The 19,901-nt window shown below is 40.1% G+C and overlaps 1 protein-coding gene across 1 annotated transcript in view; it reads right to left on the bottom strand.

Annotated features, from left to right (window-relative positions):
- The window catches only part of FGGY (FGGY carbohydrate kinase domain containing), a 741,424-nt gene extending 726,170 nt beyond the window's left edge, over positions 1-15,254 (bottom strand). The window contains exon 1 of the mRNA XM_006879829.1: positions 15,054-15,254. Within this exon, the coding sequence (XP_006879891.1) occupies positions 15,054-15,254 (201 nt within the window). The remainder of the gene's footprint in view (positions 1-15,053) is intronic.
- Positions 15,255-19,901: the final 4,647 nt, after the last annotated feature.

The raw sequence follows: 19,901 nt of genomic DNA, 5'->3' as shown, positions 1-19,901 counted from the left end.
CTGTGAACTATCTCAATCTCTTCGCCATCCATCCTGATGCTACCAATTGGTCCAGTGGTGAGAATCTTTGTCTTCTTGATATTGAGCCTCAATCCATACTGAAGGCTGCAGTCCTTGACCCTCTGCAGTAAGTTAATGAGGTCCTCCTCAGTTTCAGTGAGCAAGGTTGTGTCATCTGCATAATGCAGATTGTTGATAGATCTTCCACCAATCCTAACACCACACTTCTCCTCATAGAGCCCAGCCTCTCAGATAATCTGCTCTGCATACAGGTTGAAAAGGTATGGAGATGGGACACATCCCTGGTGCACACCCTTCACAATTTTGAACCATTCAGTGTTGCCCTGCTTTGTTCTGACAACTGCCTCTTGATCCAAGTATAGGTTTAGCATTAGCACGATTAAATGTTCTGGGATTCCCATTCTTCTCAGAGGAAGGGAAAAGAAGAAAACCTAAGAACAATGTATTATGTATATGTACATATACATATGTATACATAATGTATATGTACATATACATTATTCTTAGGTTTTCTTCTTTTCCCTTCCTTTTAAACTCTGCTTTTTGTTCTAGCAGATCAGTGGTGACAATTCTATCTTCTATTTCACTGGTTCTGTGTTCTATCTCTTCAACTCTGTTCATATGTCCCTCCAACATGTTGACAGCATCTGAAACATTGATCCTCATATTTTGCATTATGGTTTCTTGTTTTTCCAGAACCTCTAATCCCTCATTTGTTTTATCTGCATTGTTTTGGGGTTGTTTTTAGTTTTGTTGTTTTTTTCTTAAGTTTCTCTTGATTTTTACTTGCCGTATCCTGTAATTCTTGAAGTTTGTCTTTCACAAATTGGAAATATTCAATCATTGTTCTTTTAAATTCTGTGTCAGTTCTTCAGACTTTCTGGCTTCAGGCAATTCATTGATACTGTGTCACCTTTTTTGGGTGACATGTTGTTTTGGGTTTCTGTAGGATGTGATGTTGCCTGCTTTCTATGTGGCATTACTGTAGTAGTTTTTCACTCCTGGAGCAATAGCAGGCTCTTAGTCTGATGTCACTGCTCCAAAGAAGGGTGGGGCAGCTATGGTGCCTGTGAACTTTTGGCTCAAGGTAAGACTTGCTTCAGTTAGGGAGAGAGAAAGCCTGTGAATTAGCAGCCTCCTCTGTCAGAGAACTGCTGCAGCTAGGCCAGTCCAAAGTGCACTGAGCTAAAGGCAACTCAGGCTTTGGGAGAGGAGAGAAAATGAAATAGGTTCACCTGTGATACTGCTGTCTCTAGCACAATTCAGAGGGGCAGCAGCAGGTCATCCTCTGGGTGTTGTGGCTGGGCATCCAGGCTGTGTGTCCAAATGATGAAGTCAAATTCTCTAGGCACCAGGGGCAGGACTTCCGGGCGGCAGGGGTAAGACTCCCAGGTGCTGGGGGTGGGATACTCAGGCAGCAGGCTGAGCATCTAAGTAGCAGGACTGGGACTTACAGGCAAAGGGCTGTTGCTGGACTTCCAGAAGGCGAGCAGGAGCATTCAGGTAGCTGGGTAAGGTCCTGCAGACAGCAGGTTCAGGGGTCCAGGCAGTAGTGGCAGGGGTCTCCAGTCAGAAGGGGTGGGCCCTGTGAGGCAGTGGTGCTGCCTGCGGTCTAGTGCTCCAAACAGGAGACCAGTTCAGGACACACTAAGAAATTTTTAAGGCAGATACCCAGCTTATTGACTGGATAAGTGGCACAGAACCGACACTGCCCCAAAACAGATTTGATCACTCTTCTGATAGTCCAAGTGTATTTAGTGTTCTTCACCAACATCATAATTCAAATGTATCAATACTTCTAAGATTTTCTTTATTCATTGTTCAACTATTGAACACAGATAAATGGCAAGTAAAAATACCCCGAATGTGTACTTTAGGCCTCCAAGTGGTATATTTGTTTTAAAGAGGACTTTTGCAGCAGATACATTGCCATACATTGCCATTTGATTTCTTGACTGCTGCTAGTAGAAGAACTGATTGTGGATTTAAGTAAAATTAAGCTTTTGATTAGTTCCATTTTTTCGTATTCCATAAGCTGTGCTCTTAACCCAAATGAAGCATGTTCCTATTGGTTCAAATCCACCAGTGGTTTTGAAGTATAATACCAACTAAATATTGTAATCATTAGCTTGATTCTCTTTACTTTCAAACCTACTTCACTTCCAGTAAGCAAAGCTTTGTCACCTGCACATCAAAAGTTGATGTGTTTCTCTAATCTTTATGTTAGAGCTCTTCTTCATATAATAAACATAAAATGTTACCATATGATCATCACCAATGTGATCCCGGTGCTTTATATATATCACCTTATTTAATTATCATGAAAGACTTCTAAAAGAAATAACATGTTCACTTCATAATAAATAAATGGAAAGTTGTAAGAAGAGAGTAAACAGGCATCAAAAAGTTAGTAAATTTGACCCTATCACAGAGCCAGTAGATGGTAGACACAAAATTCAAACTCAGAAGCTTTCTTCTTTCTATTTCACCAAGCTGCCTACCTCTATCGTCAGAATATATCCTATTGTCCAAAGAATCAACCTCTGTGAAAGGAATGTGATCAGGGAGAGAACATTTCCTAATGACCCATGTGTCACAATACCTTTGTCCCATACCACCAGCTGTATGTGCTATATGTCTTTACTGCCTTGATCAATGTAGACTTAAAAAGGTATCAAGACAAAACCTAGGTTCTCCCTAAATGCAACATGGTATCATGATTACGTGTCACATCAAGCTGGATTTAAATTTTAATCCAGCCACTCTGATTAAGTGACTTAAGCAGATTATATCATTCTAGTCATTCCAACTGCTCTCTTTGTTGCTCCCTATATAGCATTTATGGCTGTATAGCATTTACAGGCACAATTTCTTGCCTGACGTCCTTCCAACTTGCATTGGAAAGCAGTTGGAAAAGATTAAGGTCATTGGCTTTGAATGCAAAGTGCTCAAGTTTGAGTTCTGCCTCTGCCAATACACTGGTTACATGATTCTGAGAAGTCATACAACGAATACCCTTGATTCTCCAAGATGTTCTAAGAATCAGTAAGCACACAATATATAAAAGCTATCATTAGATAAAATGAACTATATTACATCTCCTATGAACACCTAGGTAAGTAATCAATCCATCCATTCACTTCACCTTATATCTGTCATGACACTGTAGACTATACTACTCTATGCTGACAGAGCACACATTTGACTTGTGCAAACCCTCATATCCTGTGTCTAGATACTCAAGAAAGGAACTTGAAGAGAAATGTGTGTACCATAATAAAACTCAATGCCATGGGTGGTTTTTAGACTAGAAAAGAAGGAAGGGTACTATGTCAAGAGTTACATACTAGATAACCTGCTCTCTACTTTCTTTTTTCTGAGCCTCAGTTTCCTGATCTACAATTTGAAAATTATGAGAGTGAGTGACACCTTCAGGTGAATATCAAAGGAGAAAATGGATTTGAGAGAGTCTTTAAACCATTAAATTGTTGTAGAAAATAACACAGAATGGAAAAATCGCTCATGCCTCATGCCTTATAAATTGTGTTCATGGAATACTTGTCATGAATAAAGCACAGCATGATTTGTGTTACATAAGCACATATAAAAGTACTGGCAAAGGGAACAGCAACAGAAAAGACTAGATAAACTCTAAGAATTTTGATGGCAGTAGTACTCTTCCAGTAGGAGCAAAGGATGTGTTTTTCTTCAATCTATTTTATGAATCTCCTTTGAAGAACTACCAGGTACCATATTCTAATGATGGCCTCTCACTTACAAAGTCTCAGTGTGTATATCTCTAAATTGAACACCTTTCAGAAGTGACAGGAAGTATATCTGTACCGTGTATTGGATTTAGCTTAGGTTGCCACTATTTTTTCCATCCTTATAAGGCAATGTCTTAAGATCAGATTTATCCACAGCTGATTAGGACTAGTTCCTCCTCCACTCATCAAAACCGTCCCAGAAAGATGACTGTCAGAGTCACAGTACCCAGAAAGCCTCTGGGACTTGACCTGATGGCCTAACAATTCGTTTTTTATACACTCATTAATGGAAGAAGAAAGCAGCCTAGTAAATTCATCCCAACAATGTGACATCAAGGGAATTTCCCCAGCCAGAAAGAAAGCACATTGCTCTTCTAAAGAATTTCCAGAGGAGATTTCTGCAGCCTCATTTGGTAACCTGGTCCATGTCTAACAACTGTCAACTCGTAGCTATGGGGCAGCAAGCAAATATTTGGGAAAGGGATTGTGCACCTCTTTGTTCATACTGTGGGAACTGGTTCAATTCTGCATATGTTTTCAATCAGCAGTCTCTGCCATATTGAGTGGGAAGACAGCTCTGCTTACCAAACCTTCCACACTAAGAACTGGAGGGTCAGACACATAACTGGTTTTCTCTTGAGCTTCACCTGAAGAAATGGTGCCTTGTGGACAGAATCTAGCTTGCAGTAGAGCTGTATGTTACTGTGTTATTTTAAATTTTGATGTAAGATGTCTGATGTAACTTGTCAGTTTAAGGAACATGTGTTGGTTTATAAAATTCCAAGTTTCATTAAGCATATCACTACCTCTTGCCTCCATAATTCACTCACTCACTCAAAGGTCCTCAGGTCTTAAAAAATATACAACTAAGAACCTTTTAGGGTCTCTGATGCTTTCTTTTGGGAAGAAATGTAGGAGACAATGGAAAACAAAACATTGTTTTTAAAAATCTATGTTCTCGTGTGGATTATATTGTGGTGACAGTAAGTTAATAACAAACCAAATAAAATTTGTAGCATATATTAAATGTATAATGAATATATTTGAATCCATCAGTTGCTCTGTGGGAGAATGATGAGCAATCTACTCCCATACAATTTACTTCCTCTGAAAACCCACTAGAGGCTCAGCTATGGGTCAGTTCCAACTCAAAGGTATACAACCACAACATATAATATACAACAACAACATATAATATATAACTGTTTCTATTAACTATATCAATTTTAAGGCACACAGTTTGAATCTGCTATCTGCTCTGTGGAAGAGGAATAGGCAATCTCCTCCTGTGTAATTACTGCCTCTAAAAACCCACTGAAGGGTCAGTTCCAATTCGACAGTATACAACAACAACAATATACAAATTATAAGGGAACTCAGGTTATCTAGCAATAAGAAGCTGTGCTGCAATCTTGAAGGCATGGAGTTTAAATCTACCAGTTGTTCCACAGGAGAAAGATGGACTATCTCCTCCCATGACATTAACTGCCACTGAAACCAGAGGGTCAGCTAGGGCTTGGTTCCAATTTCATGGTACACAATAAAAACCAAAGTATAAGGCTCCCTCGTGGTGCAATTATTAAAGTATATGTACGCTAACTGAAAGGTTGAAAGGTTGGTGGTGGTTCAAATCCACCAGCCACTCCCCAGAATAAAGATGAGGCAGCCTGTTTCAAAGAAGATGATAGCATTAGAAACCATATATGGCAACTCTACTCTGTCCTAGGAGGTTGCTAAGAATTGAAATTACTAAATGGCTGTGGAATACTATAAATGCGCTTTGTTGTTGTTAGGTGTCGTTGAGTCGAGTACAAACTATAGCCACCCTATGACCAATGGATCTGAATCTTGCTCTATCCTGTGCCATCTTCACAATCTCTGCAATCCTTCACCCATTGCTGCAATCACTGTGTCATTCCATCTGCTTGAGGGTCGTCTTCTCTTGCTGACACTCCACCTTTTCTAGCATGATGTCCCTCTCTTAAAACTAGCCTCTCCAAGCAACATGCTCAAAACATGTGAGATAAAGATTTGGCTTATTTGTCTTCAGGTAGTACCCTGGCTGCACTTTCTATAAGACATATCTGTTGTTCTTATGGTAGTCCATGAGATAGATATTCAGCACATATTCCAAAGGCATCAAATCTTTTTCTATAACCATCATTCACTGTCCAGCTCTCAGATGTACAACAAGTGACTGAAAAGACCCTGGACTGAAGTAGGTACACCTCAGTCCTCAAACTGACATTATTACTCTTCAATAATTTGGAGAGGCCTATAACTGCAGAGTTTCTCAGTACAAAATATCTCCTGATCTCCTGACTGCTGGTACCAAGGGTATTGACTGTTGTGGTGTTGTTGTTATATGCCATCAAGTTGCCTGCTACTCATAGCAACTCTACGTACAACAACTCCGAACCCTGTTCTTGAGCCAACCCTATCATCTCTGACACACCTACCTCCAAAATCCCAGTCACTGAGTCAATCCATCTCATCCTCCTCTCTTGCGCTATCCCTCCAGCCTCCAAAGCATGATGTCCTTCTCCAAATACTAGTCTCTCCTTGCAACATGCCCAAAGTATGTCAGACAGAGCTTCAGAATCCTAGCCTCAAAGAAGCAGCCTGCTCTCACCCTTTTCAGGCTGAATTTGTTTGTCCTCTTAGCAATCCATAGTATATTCAATACTCTTTTCCAGGACCACAGCTTAAAGGCATCCATTCTTCTTCTACCATCCCTAGTCATTGTCCAGCTTTCTGATGCATAGCAAGTAATTGTGAAGATGATGGCCTCGATCAGTCACACCTTAAGTCTCCAGACTAACACTGTGGATCCAAGTAAAATGAAGCCATTGATAGTTTCAACCTATTCTCCATAATCATGATGTTGTCTATAAGTTCAGTGGTGAGGATTATTGTTTCTTGATGTTGAGAAATAACCCATATTAAAGATTGCTGTCTTTGATCTTCTGCAGTAATGAGTAACCAGTAAGTCTTCCTCACTTTCAGCAAGCAAAGTTATCTGTATACTGAAGGTTATTGATGAGTCTTCCTCCAATCCTGATGCCATGTTCTTCTTCATAGAGTCCAGCTTCTTGAATAACTTATTCAGCAGACAGACTGAACAAATATGGAGAAGGAATAAAACTCTAATGCTTACCTTTCTTAATTTTAAAACATTTAGCGCTCTTCTACACTGCATGTATAATAGCCTCTTGGTCTAGGTATAGGTTTCACATGAACACTATTAGGTGTCCTGGGATTCCCATTCTTCTCAATGTTATCCATAATTTGTTATGATCCACACAGTCAAGTGCCTTTGCATAGTCAATAAAGCACAAATAGACATTCTTCTGGAATGCTGTGGTTTCAACCAGGATCCAGCTGACATCAGCAATGGAATTCATGGTGTCAGGGCTCTTCTAAATCCTACCTGAGGTCTGGCAATTGTCTATGTTTTGTTCTAGCCGCTTTTGAATGATCATCAGTAGCATTTTACCTGCATGTGATATCAATTATATTATTTGATAATTTCCACATTCTGTTGAGTTACCTTTTGGGGGGAATGGCAATAAATCCAGATCTCTTTCACTTAGTCAGCTAGGCAGTTGTCCTCCATATCTTTTGGCATAGACTAGTGAGCTCATCCAGGACTGCACCTGTTAAGGTGAAATATGTCAACTGGTATCCAATCAGTTCCTGGGACCTGATTTTTTTTTTTGTCAATGCTTTCAATGTAACTTGAACTTCTTCCTTCATTGTCACTGGCTCTTGTCATATGGTACTTCCTGAAATATTTCAGTGCCATCCAATTCTTTTTGATATAGTGATTCTGTGTATTTTTTGCATCTTTCTGATGCTTCCTGGATCATTCAAGATTTTGCCCAATGCATCTCTCAATACTACAACTAGAGTTTAGATCTGTTGGTCATAAGGTCGCTATGTGTCACACTTGACTCAATAGCACCTAACAACAATGTGTTCCAGGATCTGTAAAGAGTGAATAGAGCCTGTATGGGTAAGTAGTAGGGGATGTATAAGGTCTGAAGTGTATACTACTGGCAAAGCCTCTATAAGCAGCCAACTTTTCAAAATACTAGAGTTTCATAAAATGCATAAACTCAGTCCTCCACCATTATCTTCACAGCATCCTAGTTAGTTATAATGTTGTCACTTGATGATGATATTGTTGTTAATGCCAACTAGCTGAGCATGACTCAGTGATCCTATGAACAACAGATATGAACCTAGCCCTATCCTGTGTTATCCTCACAGACTCTGACACAGTCAAGCCCACTGCTGCAGTTACTATGTCAATTCACCTTATTGAGGGTCTTTCTCTATTTCGCCAACTAACAACATGCCCAAAGTATGTGAGGTGAAGTTTTATCATATTTGCCTCTGAGGAACACCCTGGGTGTACCTTCTTCAAGATGTACCTGTTTTTTCTTCTGAAATTCCATGAGATATTCAGCCCTCTTCTCTGGTACTACAGCACAAAGGCATCAATTCTTCTGTCATCCTTATTCATTGTCCAGCATAGCAAGTGACTGAAAAGGCCATGGTCTCAATCAGGCACACCATGGCCTTTAAACTGATACTGGAGAGGTCCTTGACAGCAGACTTTCCCCAATGCAAGACATCTTTTCATTTCTTTCTTTATTTTTTAATTATCATTATATATTGGTATGCTTACAAAGTTTGTATACATTGTGTTTCACACTATTCTTTATTCATATAGTGTTACATTCCAATTCATTATGTTTTATAAAATTAAGCACCATCAGACTATGCCCATCATTACCCTGTCATTTCAGGTCTCCACCGTTTCCTTTACCCCCTTCCTCCACCCACCAAACTGTGGCACATTGTGATTTTGCCCTTACCCACCCTTAACCCTCTGTCCCATCCCTTCCCCAATTGGGTCTGCACACATGTTTTACTAGTTATCTTTCTCTTTTTACAGTAATGTTACATCTTTTGATTTCTTGACTGCTGTTACCAAGCATGTTGACTGTGGGTCTAAGTAAAGTTGAATAATTGACAACATCTATCTTTTCTCCACCTACCATGATGTTGCCTATTATTCCAGTGGTAAGGATTTTTGTTTTCTTCAAGTTGAGATACAATTCATATTGAAGTCTGCAAACTTTGATCTTCTGCAGTAAATACTGTAAGTCCTCCTCATTTCAGCAGTGAGGTTGTGTTATCTGCATACTGAAAGTTATTGATGAGTCTTCCTTCAATCCTATTGCCGCATTTTTCTTCATAGAGGTCAGCTCCTCAAATAATTTAATCAACATACAGACTGAACAGGTATCCAGCTTCTCTAATAATTTGCTCAGCAAACATACAAATAGGTATGAATAAAGAATACAATCTTGATGAGCACACCTTTCTTAATTTTAAACCATGTAGTGTCCCCTTGATCTGTTTGTACAACAGACTCTTTCACAGCATTCTAGTTATAATGTTGCCAACAGACTGGTATAGGTATAAGTTCCACATATACACAATTAAGTGTTTTTGAGGATGAGACACAAATGACAAACATGTTTCCAAGAACTGAAACTTGAAAAATCACCTCTACCTTCTCTCTCCATTATCACCAAGTCCTGTAATTTCTTCCTTCCCAACATCTCAGTCTTTTGTCTCCTATTTATTCCACATGCCACATTCCTAACCTATCCATTCATTATAAGAGAGAAAAATGGACAGGGTTTTTTCCCTCAGAGTAACTGGTGTATTTGAACTGTTAGAAACATGTACGTCTCTGGTTATAAAGAGACCAGAGCTCCTTAAATACGTGTCACGTGGTAGGGATATAGTAATTTAGGAATACATTGCTGATGTCAGATGTCAGATGAATCCTGGCTGAAAGCAGAGAATACCAGAAGAATATCTATTTGTGCTTTTCTGCTTAATAAAGGCATTTCACTGTGTGGATGATAACAAACTATGGCTAACATTGAAAAGAATGGGAATCCCAGAACAATTAATTTTGCTCATGTGAAATCAATACCTAGGTCAGAAGCTGTTGTGCAAACACAGCAAAGGAACACTACATGGTTTAAAATCAAGAAAGGTGTGAAACAGTACTGGATCCCCTCTCTATGCCTATTCAATCTGCATGCTGAGCAAATCATTCCAAACGCTAGACTCTGTGAAGAAAATCGTGGTATGAGGTTTGAAAGAAGACTCATCAAAAACCTGCTTTGTCTAGATACCACATTTTGCTTGCTAAAAGTGAGAAAGACTTGAAGTGTTTGCTACAGAAGATCAAAGACTACATTCTTCAATATGGATTATATTTGAACATCAAGGGGATAAAAGGTACTCACCATTGGACCAATAGGCAACATCATGATAGATGGAGAAAAGATTGAAATTACCAATGATTTCACCTTACTTTGATTTACAATCAACATACTTGGTATCAGCAGTCAGGAGAGTAGGAAGTATATTGGGAAAGTCTGCAGTCAGAGATCTCATCAAATTACTGATGAGCAATGATGTCAATTTAAGGATTAAGGGGCATCTGATTCAGTCCATGGTCTTTTCAATAACTTGCTATGCCTCTGAGAGCTGGTCAATGCCTAAGAATGACAGAAGAATTGATGCCTTTGAGTTCTGTTGAAAAAGAGCCCTGAATATTCCACGGACTGTGAAAAAACAAATAGATATGCCTTGGAGAAAGTACAGCCAGAGTGTTCCTTGGAGGCAAGGATGACAAAGTTTCATCTTACATACTTTGAGTATGTTTCTAAGAGAGGCTATTCCTTCAAGAGGGACCTCATGCTTTGAAAAGTGGAAAGTCAAAAAAAGAGAGGAGGACCTTCAACTAGGTGGACTGATACTGATTGCTGCAATAGGCTCAAGTATTTCAGAAATTATGAGAAGGGCACAGGATAGGATAGGAGACAGATCTGTTGTTCATAAGGTCACTATCAGTTGTTCAGTATTTTATTTCAAAAACTATTTCTCCTCCACAAGACACTCAAGTGTGTTATCATCCTATAAAACATAGTGTTTACTCATTTTTAGGTCCATTTATGTTGTTGTGTTGTTGTTATGTGCCATCGGCTCATCTGTGACTTATAGTAACCCTATGGACAGCAGTTCTGAAGGCTGCCCTGTTCATAGCCAGTCTCACTAACTTGGACACACCTACTTCCATTGCCCTAATTACTGTATCAATCCGTCTCATCCAGGGTTTTCCTCTACTGCACCGTCCCTCCACCCTTACAGGCATGATGGCCTTCTCCAAGCATCAGTCCTTCCTAGCCACATGCCTGAAGTATGTGAAACACCTTCAAAACCCTAGCCTCCAAGGAAAAACATGGTTTCACCCTCTCCAAGACAGATCTATTTGTTTTCTTGAAAGTCCATGGTGTGTTCAAGACTCTTCTCCAGCACCAGTCATTGTCCAGCCCTGTGAAAAGAAAGTAACTGCAAAGACCATTATAGGACTTTATGTACGTTAACTCCCTTAACAACTTATAAGGAAACCTATGAAGATGGGCACTGTTATATCATTCCTGTTTTTACAGATGAGAAAACTGAGACAATTTAGATAATTTGCTAGAGATCACAAGGCAATGGTATGTCAATCCAGCTAGTCTGGCTCAGGGATCTGTGCTCTTAACCCCTGTGACTCGCAACCTCTCAGATTAAGTGATGCTGTCTCCTTAAACCCCATCGAAGCAATGATGTTCTGAGCAGATGCGTCCTTTGTATCCCATGGCTTCTGGCACACAGCCACAGATCCATGCTCCCACTGAGGGGGGGATGGCTCAAGCCCCAGTATCTTCACTCAGGTTGCAGCAGTGAAAGAGCATCACTTAGGACTAATGCCCACAGCACTCACTGTGGCTAAGAGGGCTCAAACAAGTGACAAGTTGGCCACCACTGGGAAATGATTAAAAATCTACCATTAAAACAAGCTGTACTTAGAGCAGACCTTCTTTTAAAGTAGCTTTTCATCAGGGGATTATATTTTCTTCTTGACAATTTCCTTAATGGCAAGAAAGGCTATATGTTAGAAGAACAAAGGAGACCCAGGGGCAAAGAGTAGAAGATTCTCACCGCAGCAGGGGCAGGGGAGGGCCGGCAGAGGAGAATTAAACAGGCAGGAGGGAAGATGTGACCCCTCTTTTATTCCTGTATAATGATCCAGTACTGCCCACCCCCCACCTCCTCGTTCTGCCTTCTTCTCTGGGGGCACTAACAGCAGCCCAGAGCTCATTAAAGTTTGAACAGCCTGATCAATAAGGACAGAATGGTGAATTGTCCATCTGCAAATTACCAAGCGTCTCATGAATATTTAAGGAACCAAACAAGGGACAAGGAGAAGAGGGAAAACCAGGATTTTATTTCTCCCTCTTGGAGGAGGTGGGGTACACAAAAGCGTCTTCTCTGCTGTTCTTGATTACTAGGAAATAATCAAATGTCAAATAAAATTTTCAAAATGAACATTTATTGTCCCCCATCGCTTCCTGTTCCAAGCCAGCACCGAATTCAATGCTTTTGTGTAACCAAAGCCATTACAAATTACTATCTACAAATCTCCTGCCAGATATTTTCTAATCATATCAGGCTTTCTTTCTTTCTCAAAAAATATCCTGTGCTCATGCCTTCAGATCTTTGAATATGCTATTCCATTTGCTGAAAAATGCTGCTTCCTTCACTTTTCCACTGGGAAGACAGGACAACCCAGTGACTGAAAATGAGAATTTGGAGTCAGACTGCTCAAGTTCTAGTCCTATCTCTGCTATTTACTAAATGTATGGACTTATTTAAGTGACCTAACTTTTCTGTGCCTTCACTGTCTGTTTAAAAATGAGGAAAAGAGAGCTGTTGTTAGCTACTGCTGACTCAGTACCTGATGCAAGAGAACCTCAGACACAATGGAACAAGCACTGCTCTGTCTCACGCCATCGCCATGATTGGATGCAAATCGGATGATGATCTACATGGTTTTCCCTGGTTAATATTTGGAAGTACACAGGCAGGGCTTTCATCCCAGTCCCTTTTAGTCTGAAACTCTGATGTAACCTGCTCAGAATCATCACAATTGATAAACCTTACCTGACGGACAAGTGTTAGCTCCACGTGATTAGCCAGGAATCAAACCAAGTTTCCCACATGAAAGGTAAGTATTCCACCACTGAACTACCAGTGTTATCTGAGAGTAATCATAAAATACCAACTGCTATCAAGAAAGGCGACTCTCTCCTGGTAACTCCGTGTGTCTCAGAGTAGACTACATTCCACAGAGCCTCTAATGGATGATGTTTCAAAAACAGACCACCAACCATTTCTTCTTTGGACATAATAATGCTATCTTGTAAAAAAGAGCAAGAGTGGCATGGGGCCTTCAGATAGCTGACCTCTTCTGACCCCCAAAGGGCAAGAACTCTCCTCACCAATATCCACAGTAAAAACTATTTTTCATAAAGTCAGATATGCCCCCCTCCCACACGCCCACACCACTTCCTAATTCCAGCACCTATACTCCTGCCTTTTGTGGAACTGAAATCCACTGCAATAGATAAACACATTTCACAGACACATACTCTCTATTCTGGGGTTGACTAGAGATGTTAACAGGTTACAATTCAGGCTGGCAACAGGATACAACCTCTCACTCAGGGCAACTTTCAAAGTGTGCTCTCAGACACCTCAGCCTTCGGCCTCATGATGATAGGCCAGCATTACAGAGATCTCTTCCTGCCAATTAAGGCATCTCCCAGATATTCTGCCAAAAAGCTTGGGAGAAGCCTCTTAGCTCTAGTTCTGGATGACAGCAGACCCAAATAGCAGGCCCAAAGTCAGCTCTCACATCAGGTCTCTGGTTTAGGAAAGAAATGGCTCATGCAGCTGAAGATGTGTAGATGATGTAGACGGGCCATGTTTTCAGGGCAGGCAGAGTTAAGGCAGCTGGATCAGGATCGAAGCATTATTCCAGGTGATCAGTGAACAGAAAGAGAGTGAACATCCCAAACGCAGTCCTCTCTATAGAAGCACAGGGGTATAAGCCACACCTTGAGGGGAACGAAGAGTGGCAATTTGTGTCATGCTTTCTGGTAAGGTGGAGCCTCAATATGGATCCATTCTATTTGTATGTGCCCACCTGGATAAGTGACAAGGTCAAAGTCAGGGTCTAAAAAAGTCATCCTGAGCATCAGAGCCACTACATCAGACACATTAATCAGGGCATTGTAAGAATTCTACTGGTGGAGTTATTGTTCAATGCTATCAAGTATAATTATACTACCACTCATAGTAACTGTACAAACAACAAATCTGAACCTTGAACTATCTGAACTTTGTGCCCTCCTCATAAGCTTTGATATGCGTGAGCTTACTGTTAGAGTGAGTGTGTCAATACATTTTGTTGAGGATGTTCCTCTCGTCCTCTGACCATCGACCTTTCCCAGCATGATGTCATTTGCAAAGGATTTGCCTCTCCTGACAACATGCTCATAGCATGTGAGATGAAGTTTCACCATCCTTGCCTCGAAAGAGCACCCTGGATGCACTTCCTTCAAGATAGACTTGTTCGTTCTTTTGGTAGTCCATGGTATATTCGGTATTCTTCTCCCACACCACAATACAAAGACATTAATTCTTCTTTTTGTTATCCTTTTCACTGTCCACCTTTCAGCAGTAAAAGAAGCAATGTAAACATCATAGCTTGGACCATGTGAATCCTAGTCTTCAAACTGACAACATTTCTTTAGCACTTTAGAAATGTCCTTGACAGCTGAATCTCCCAATATAATGCATCTTTCATTTTTAACAACTGCCAAGATGGGTACTGATTGTGGATCCAAGTAAAATGAAATCACTGACAACTTCAATATTTTCTCCACATATCATGATATTGCCTATTGGTCCAATAGTATTTTTGCTTTCTTGATGTTGGATTCCACTAGCATGCAACAACAGGCATGATAGGCATCAGCTATGACTTTAGTGGAACTTTTTTGCATCTTTTGTCATATCTTCCCTAAATACCATTAGAGGCAGTTCTTTCCTTAGTCTCAACACCTATCATTATCTATCCCAATTGTTTACTGATCTCTGTCACAAGAGTGTATGCTCTTTAAAGAAAAAGTCTGCATTCTACTCATTTCTGTATCTAAGTTTCTCTGAAGTAGAGTCTGGCAGCAGGTGAGCATTCATAAAACACTCACTAGGTGGGTACGTTGAAGGGTTCACTGCACAGAAAGGATCCCACCACCCCCACCACAAGTTTGTCCATACCTTTGTGACAACACAGCAGGCAGCCCAGATGTCCTCAGAGGACTGTTCATGGTGGTTGAACTGAGGTTCCCACTGTTGAATTAGCTGGTCAGCAAAAGCCACAAGGACTCCTTTCTGGTCCACCAAAGCAGCTCGAACACTGCCTGTCCCAACATCTACACCCACATAGTAGCACCTGGGTTCCTGATCTCCACCAGACATTGTGGAACTTCAGCCTGTAATGATCAAGTACAAAGATCATGTAAAGATAAGCAAGTATGCAAAGTCAGGCAGCTATGATCTATCAAGTGAAAAGAAAAGAGGTGCAGCCCACCAATTAGTGGTTGTTATTGATTGAATTGTATCCTCCAAAAATGTGTTGTAAATTCTAACTTACATGCCTATAATCCTATTTGGGAATAAATTTCTTATGTTAATTAGAAGAATTAGTATAGGATGTGTCCTACGTTAATCTCCCTTTAGATATAAAGAAAATTAAATGAGCAAAGTAGGAAGGAGAGATTGGAAGATAGATGCCAAGACACTTGGAGATCTCCAAGGAACACTGAAGAAGCTCAATAGATAAGAATATATCTCCCAAGACAATAGAGAACAGTCTTCCGCTTAGATCCAGGGCCTCAGAATGAAACTCCTAGAGTCCTGGTGGCAGAGTTCATAGGGTGCTGCTCTCCTAATCCATTGCTTAGGCACAACTCCCAACATTCTGATCAGGGCTACAATAGATATGAACTGATAAAGAAAAATGTAGAACTTCAAAACACTTAAAAGTCGAAATAAAATAAGACCTATCACACCCGCTGAGACTGGAATACCACTTAAGACTATCACCCCATGATATTCTTCAAACCTTGAACTGGCACACACAGAGATCAGATGGTAGTTAGTTAACAAATAGGCTCAAAAAAAGTAATGAATATGGGGGTTGGTATGTCGGAATTCGTGAGACTGGTTCAGAACAGGGAAGGGTTCAGAACTGCTGTACATAGGGTCGCCATACATCGCAGGCGACTCAATGGCGCATAACAACAATAACATACTATGACAGGTTTCGAAGTGGGAGTGGCATCCACTTCCTAAATACCATGCCTCTGGAAACTCTATGAACTTTGATAAATGTTGATAGTTGTAGAAGGCTTCAGGCCTTTTGTTCATAAGGTCACTAATGAGTCGTGCTCGACTTGAAGACAACCAGCAACAACGACAACAACAACATATCCCCTTTAAAAATATATAGGAAACAAAATTATCAAATAACACTTTAAAACAAAGATGAGAATGTAACAGGGAAAGGAAATGATTAATGAAGATAAAGCAACCAGAACCAAGAGTGAGCTTGTTCAAGCATTGTGAAGGATAGAAATAATGTCACTGAACAATATGTACAGATATCACTGAATGAGAACCTAAATTGCCACATAAACTTTCACCAAAAAGTCAATGAAATATTTTTAAAAACAAATGTTAAAAAAGGAAACTCTAAAAGTTAAATAATTTTCTGATTAATGATGGGGCCATACCATTGTAAGAATTAAGTGTGCATTATTTATATTATGAAGTGCTATATTTCCTACTGCGATGATTTTGCTTTCTTCATGGATGATATCCTTAATGTCCCTCCCCCCACAACTTCTCAGGTCTTCTATTATAAGTGGTTAATGCCCCAACTCTATTCTTCAGAGAATTTTTTAAGTTCAAGTCATATTTTTGTTTTTATGAATTTGTTTTAATTTTGTTCAACTTCAAATTGAACTTGCACAGGAGTAAATGATGGCGTGTTCCACGGTCAGCACCTAGCCTGGTTTTGACTGCTAATATTGAGCTTTTCCGACAGATTTTTCCACAAATGTAGTCAATCTGATTCCGTGTAGCCCATTAAGTGAGTTCCATGTGTATAGTCAGCATTTGTGTGTTTTTAAAAAGGTATTTGCATAGTGGAGTGTACTTGGGGCAGGGGGATTGTGTACCAGTGAAGGAATTTTTCTTTTACTTTTCAAAGAGAAGAGTGAACTGAGGGGGGGGTGGGGGAAGGGGGACAGGGAGAAAAATGCAACAATGAATGAATGGTAATCCAAAATCTCTGTAAATGTTCATTAAAATTAATAAAATAAAAAGGAGTGGCAAGGTATTTGCAAAGCACTGACTGTACAAAATTCAACCAGTCAATCTCCAGCCTCATTTCTGTCACCAAGTACATTGTTTCCTTCTACCTGTCCTCCTCCTTTTTTACACTTTAGTTACTGAAAGTGAGCAAAACCTGTAATGCTGCAGAAGATCAAAGACTACAGCTTTCAATATGAATTACATCTCAACATCAAAAAGACAAAAATCCTCACCCCAGAGCCAACAGGCAGCCTCATGATAGATGGAGAAAAGGCTGAATTTGTCAACAATTTCATCTTACTTGGATCTACAAACAACAGTACGTTGTTACCAGCAGTCAACGAATCAAAAGACATGGTGCACTGGGAAAATATGCTGTCAAGGACTTCTCCAAGGGGCAATGATAGCAGTTTAAAAACTAAAATGTACCTAATTTAAATCATAGTCTTTTCAATTATTTGCTATGCATCTGAACATTGAACAAAGACTAAGCATGACAAAAGACGAATCAATGTTTTTGAGTTATTGTGCATGAGAAAAACACTAAACACCCCATGGAGTGCCAAAAGAACAAACAAATATGTGCGGGAGAAGGTACAGCCAGGGTGTTCCTTAGAGGCAAGGACGGTGAGGCTTCATCCCACATCCTTTGGCCACACTGTTAGGAGGCCCCAGTCCTTGGGAAAAGACACCATGCTCAGAAAGATGGATCATCACCGAAAGAGAGGAGGACCCTTAGCAAGAAGAATTGACACAGTGACTATAACAATGGGCTCAAGTGTATCAACAATGAAGAGGACGGCACAGGAAAGGGCAGGGTTCAGATCCACGGTACACAAGGTCAATATGAGTCCTATTCGATTCAATGACACCTAACAAAAACAGGAGAGATCATACTTAGTTGGGAACCAGGCCTCTGTGAAGTTAAGGAATTTACCGAACATCACTTAGAGTCTAGACCCAAAGCCTCAGGTCTGTGGAACTCCAATCCCATGCTTTTTCCATTGCATTCCTTCTTCCAAGACAGGAGTAGATGTTTAGAGAAGAGGCTTATAAACTGCAGTCATGTCATGAAAAGACTGGGAATTGGGAAGGAGCCTGGGGGGAGACAGGTTCAGGAATTCGTTAGACAACCTGTTTTCTTTACAGACCCCTGGTGAGTTACAAGGAAATCTAATGAGAGCACACTCAGGAATTCCTTGGCCTTCTTTTCTGTTCTAATTCCCTTTGGTCAGATTAGCCCATGACACAGAAATCTCATAGGGATCTTCATTTCCCAGAAAGGCCTTTAAAACAATAAGAACCAGCTCCAAACACAACTGTACTGTTGAACATGCGTTACCTCCCCAGGTGAGGTATTAGCACCCAGAGTCTAATTACAACCTCAGCAGCATTCTAGGTCATTCAACTTCAAAAAGATAAGGTTTCCTTGGTAAGGCCACACTTGGGGATTCTAAAAGAAAGTCAGTCAGCAGATGTTCAGTTACTGCTTCCTGGATATTTATTCCAAGAGAAAAGCAGCTTCATTAAAAGGGATTGCCTCTAACTTTATCACAGTGATTCCCAACTGTATTTCCCTCTTTTGGATTTGGGGTTCACTGGCAGATAAAGAAAACAGATAAGCTCAACAAATGGATCAACAAGAAAATGGAGACACTGGACAAATGAATCGACTGCAACAAAAGGCTGAAATACAGGAAAGACTGAGACGATGGTGCAAGCATGGGCAAGGTTTTAAACTGTTGTACATCGTCTAACAACAGCAACAACAACAACATGATAATAACAGAGTCCTTGGGTGATACAAATACTTAGCATACTTGACTGCTAACCAAAAGGCTAGGGTTTGAGTCAACATAGAAGTACCTTGGAAGAAAGCCTAGTGATTGACTTCTGAAAAAATCAGCCACTAAGAATATTAGAAGGCACAATTCTACTCTGACACGCAGTCAATACACATTGTTATGTATTGGGATCAAGTGAACAGCAAGTGTTTCATGATAATAATGTTTGTATCTCAGAGGCTTTAGACAATTGACTTTCATCTGCTCTCTCACTTAAATCTCTTTGGAAAATTTACTATCAAGGACTTTCCAAAATGCTAAAGACTAACAATGTCAATTTAAAGGCTAAGTTGTGCCTGATCCAAGCCATGATATTTTCAATTGCTTCCTATGCATCTGAAAGCTGTATGAATAAGGGTAACCTTATTTGAACTGAGAGGTTGGTAAAAAATACTTACTATCCCATGGATACCAAAAGAACAAACAATTTTGTCTTGGTGGAAGTGTGACCAAGGTATCGCTTAGAGGCAAGGCCGGTGAAACTCCATCTCACATACTCTGAGCTTGTTGTCAGAAGGAGCCAATCTTTGGAAAGACCTCTTTCTGTGCAAGATGGATAGTTACAGAAAGAGAAGAATAATTCCAACAAGATAGACACCGTGATTGCAAAAATGGGCTCATGAACATCAGAGATTGTGGGAATGGTGCTGGAGAGAGCAAGAGTTCACCAGACTCACTATGAACTGTAGTAGACTAAGCAGAACATAACAACAGAAGTTCCATAGGGGCCATTAAAAAGCAAAACAAGTTAGTGAATAATTTACAAAATCATTGCTCCTGCCTGCTGCATAGTATTCCAATGTGTAAATGTACCATAATTTCTCAATCCATTCATTTGTGGTTGGACATCTAGGCTGTTTCCACGTTCTTGTGATGGTGAATAATGCTGCTATGAACACTGGCA

This window comes from Elephantulus edwardii, unplaced genomic scaffold (assembly GCF_000299155.1).
Source record: "Elephantulus edwardii isolate Elephantulus edwardi_28Jun2011 unplaced genomic scaffold, EleEdw1.0 scaffold00005, whole genome shotgun sequence".
Taxonomy (NCBI): domain Eukaryota; kingdom Metazoa; phylum Chordata; class Mammalia; order Macroscelidea; family Macroscelididae; genus Elephantulus; species Elephantulus edwardii.
This window is presented reverse-complemented; position numbering and strand designations above follow the sequence as displayed.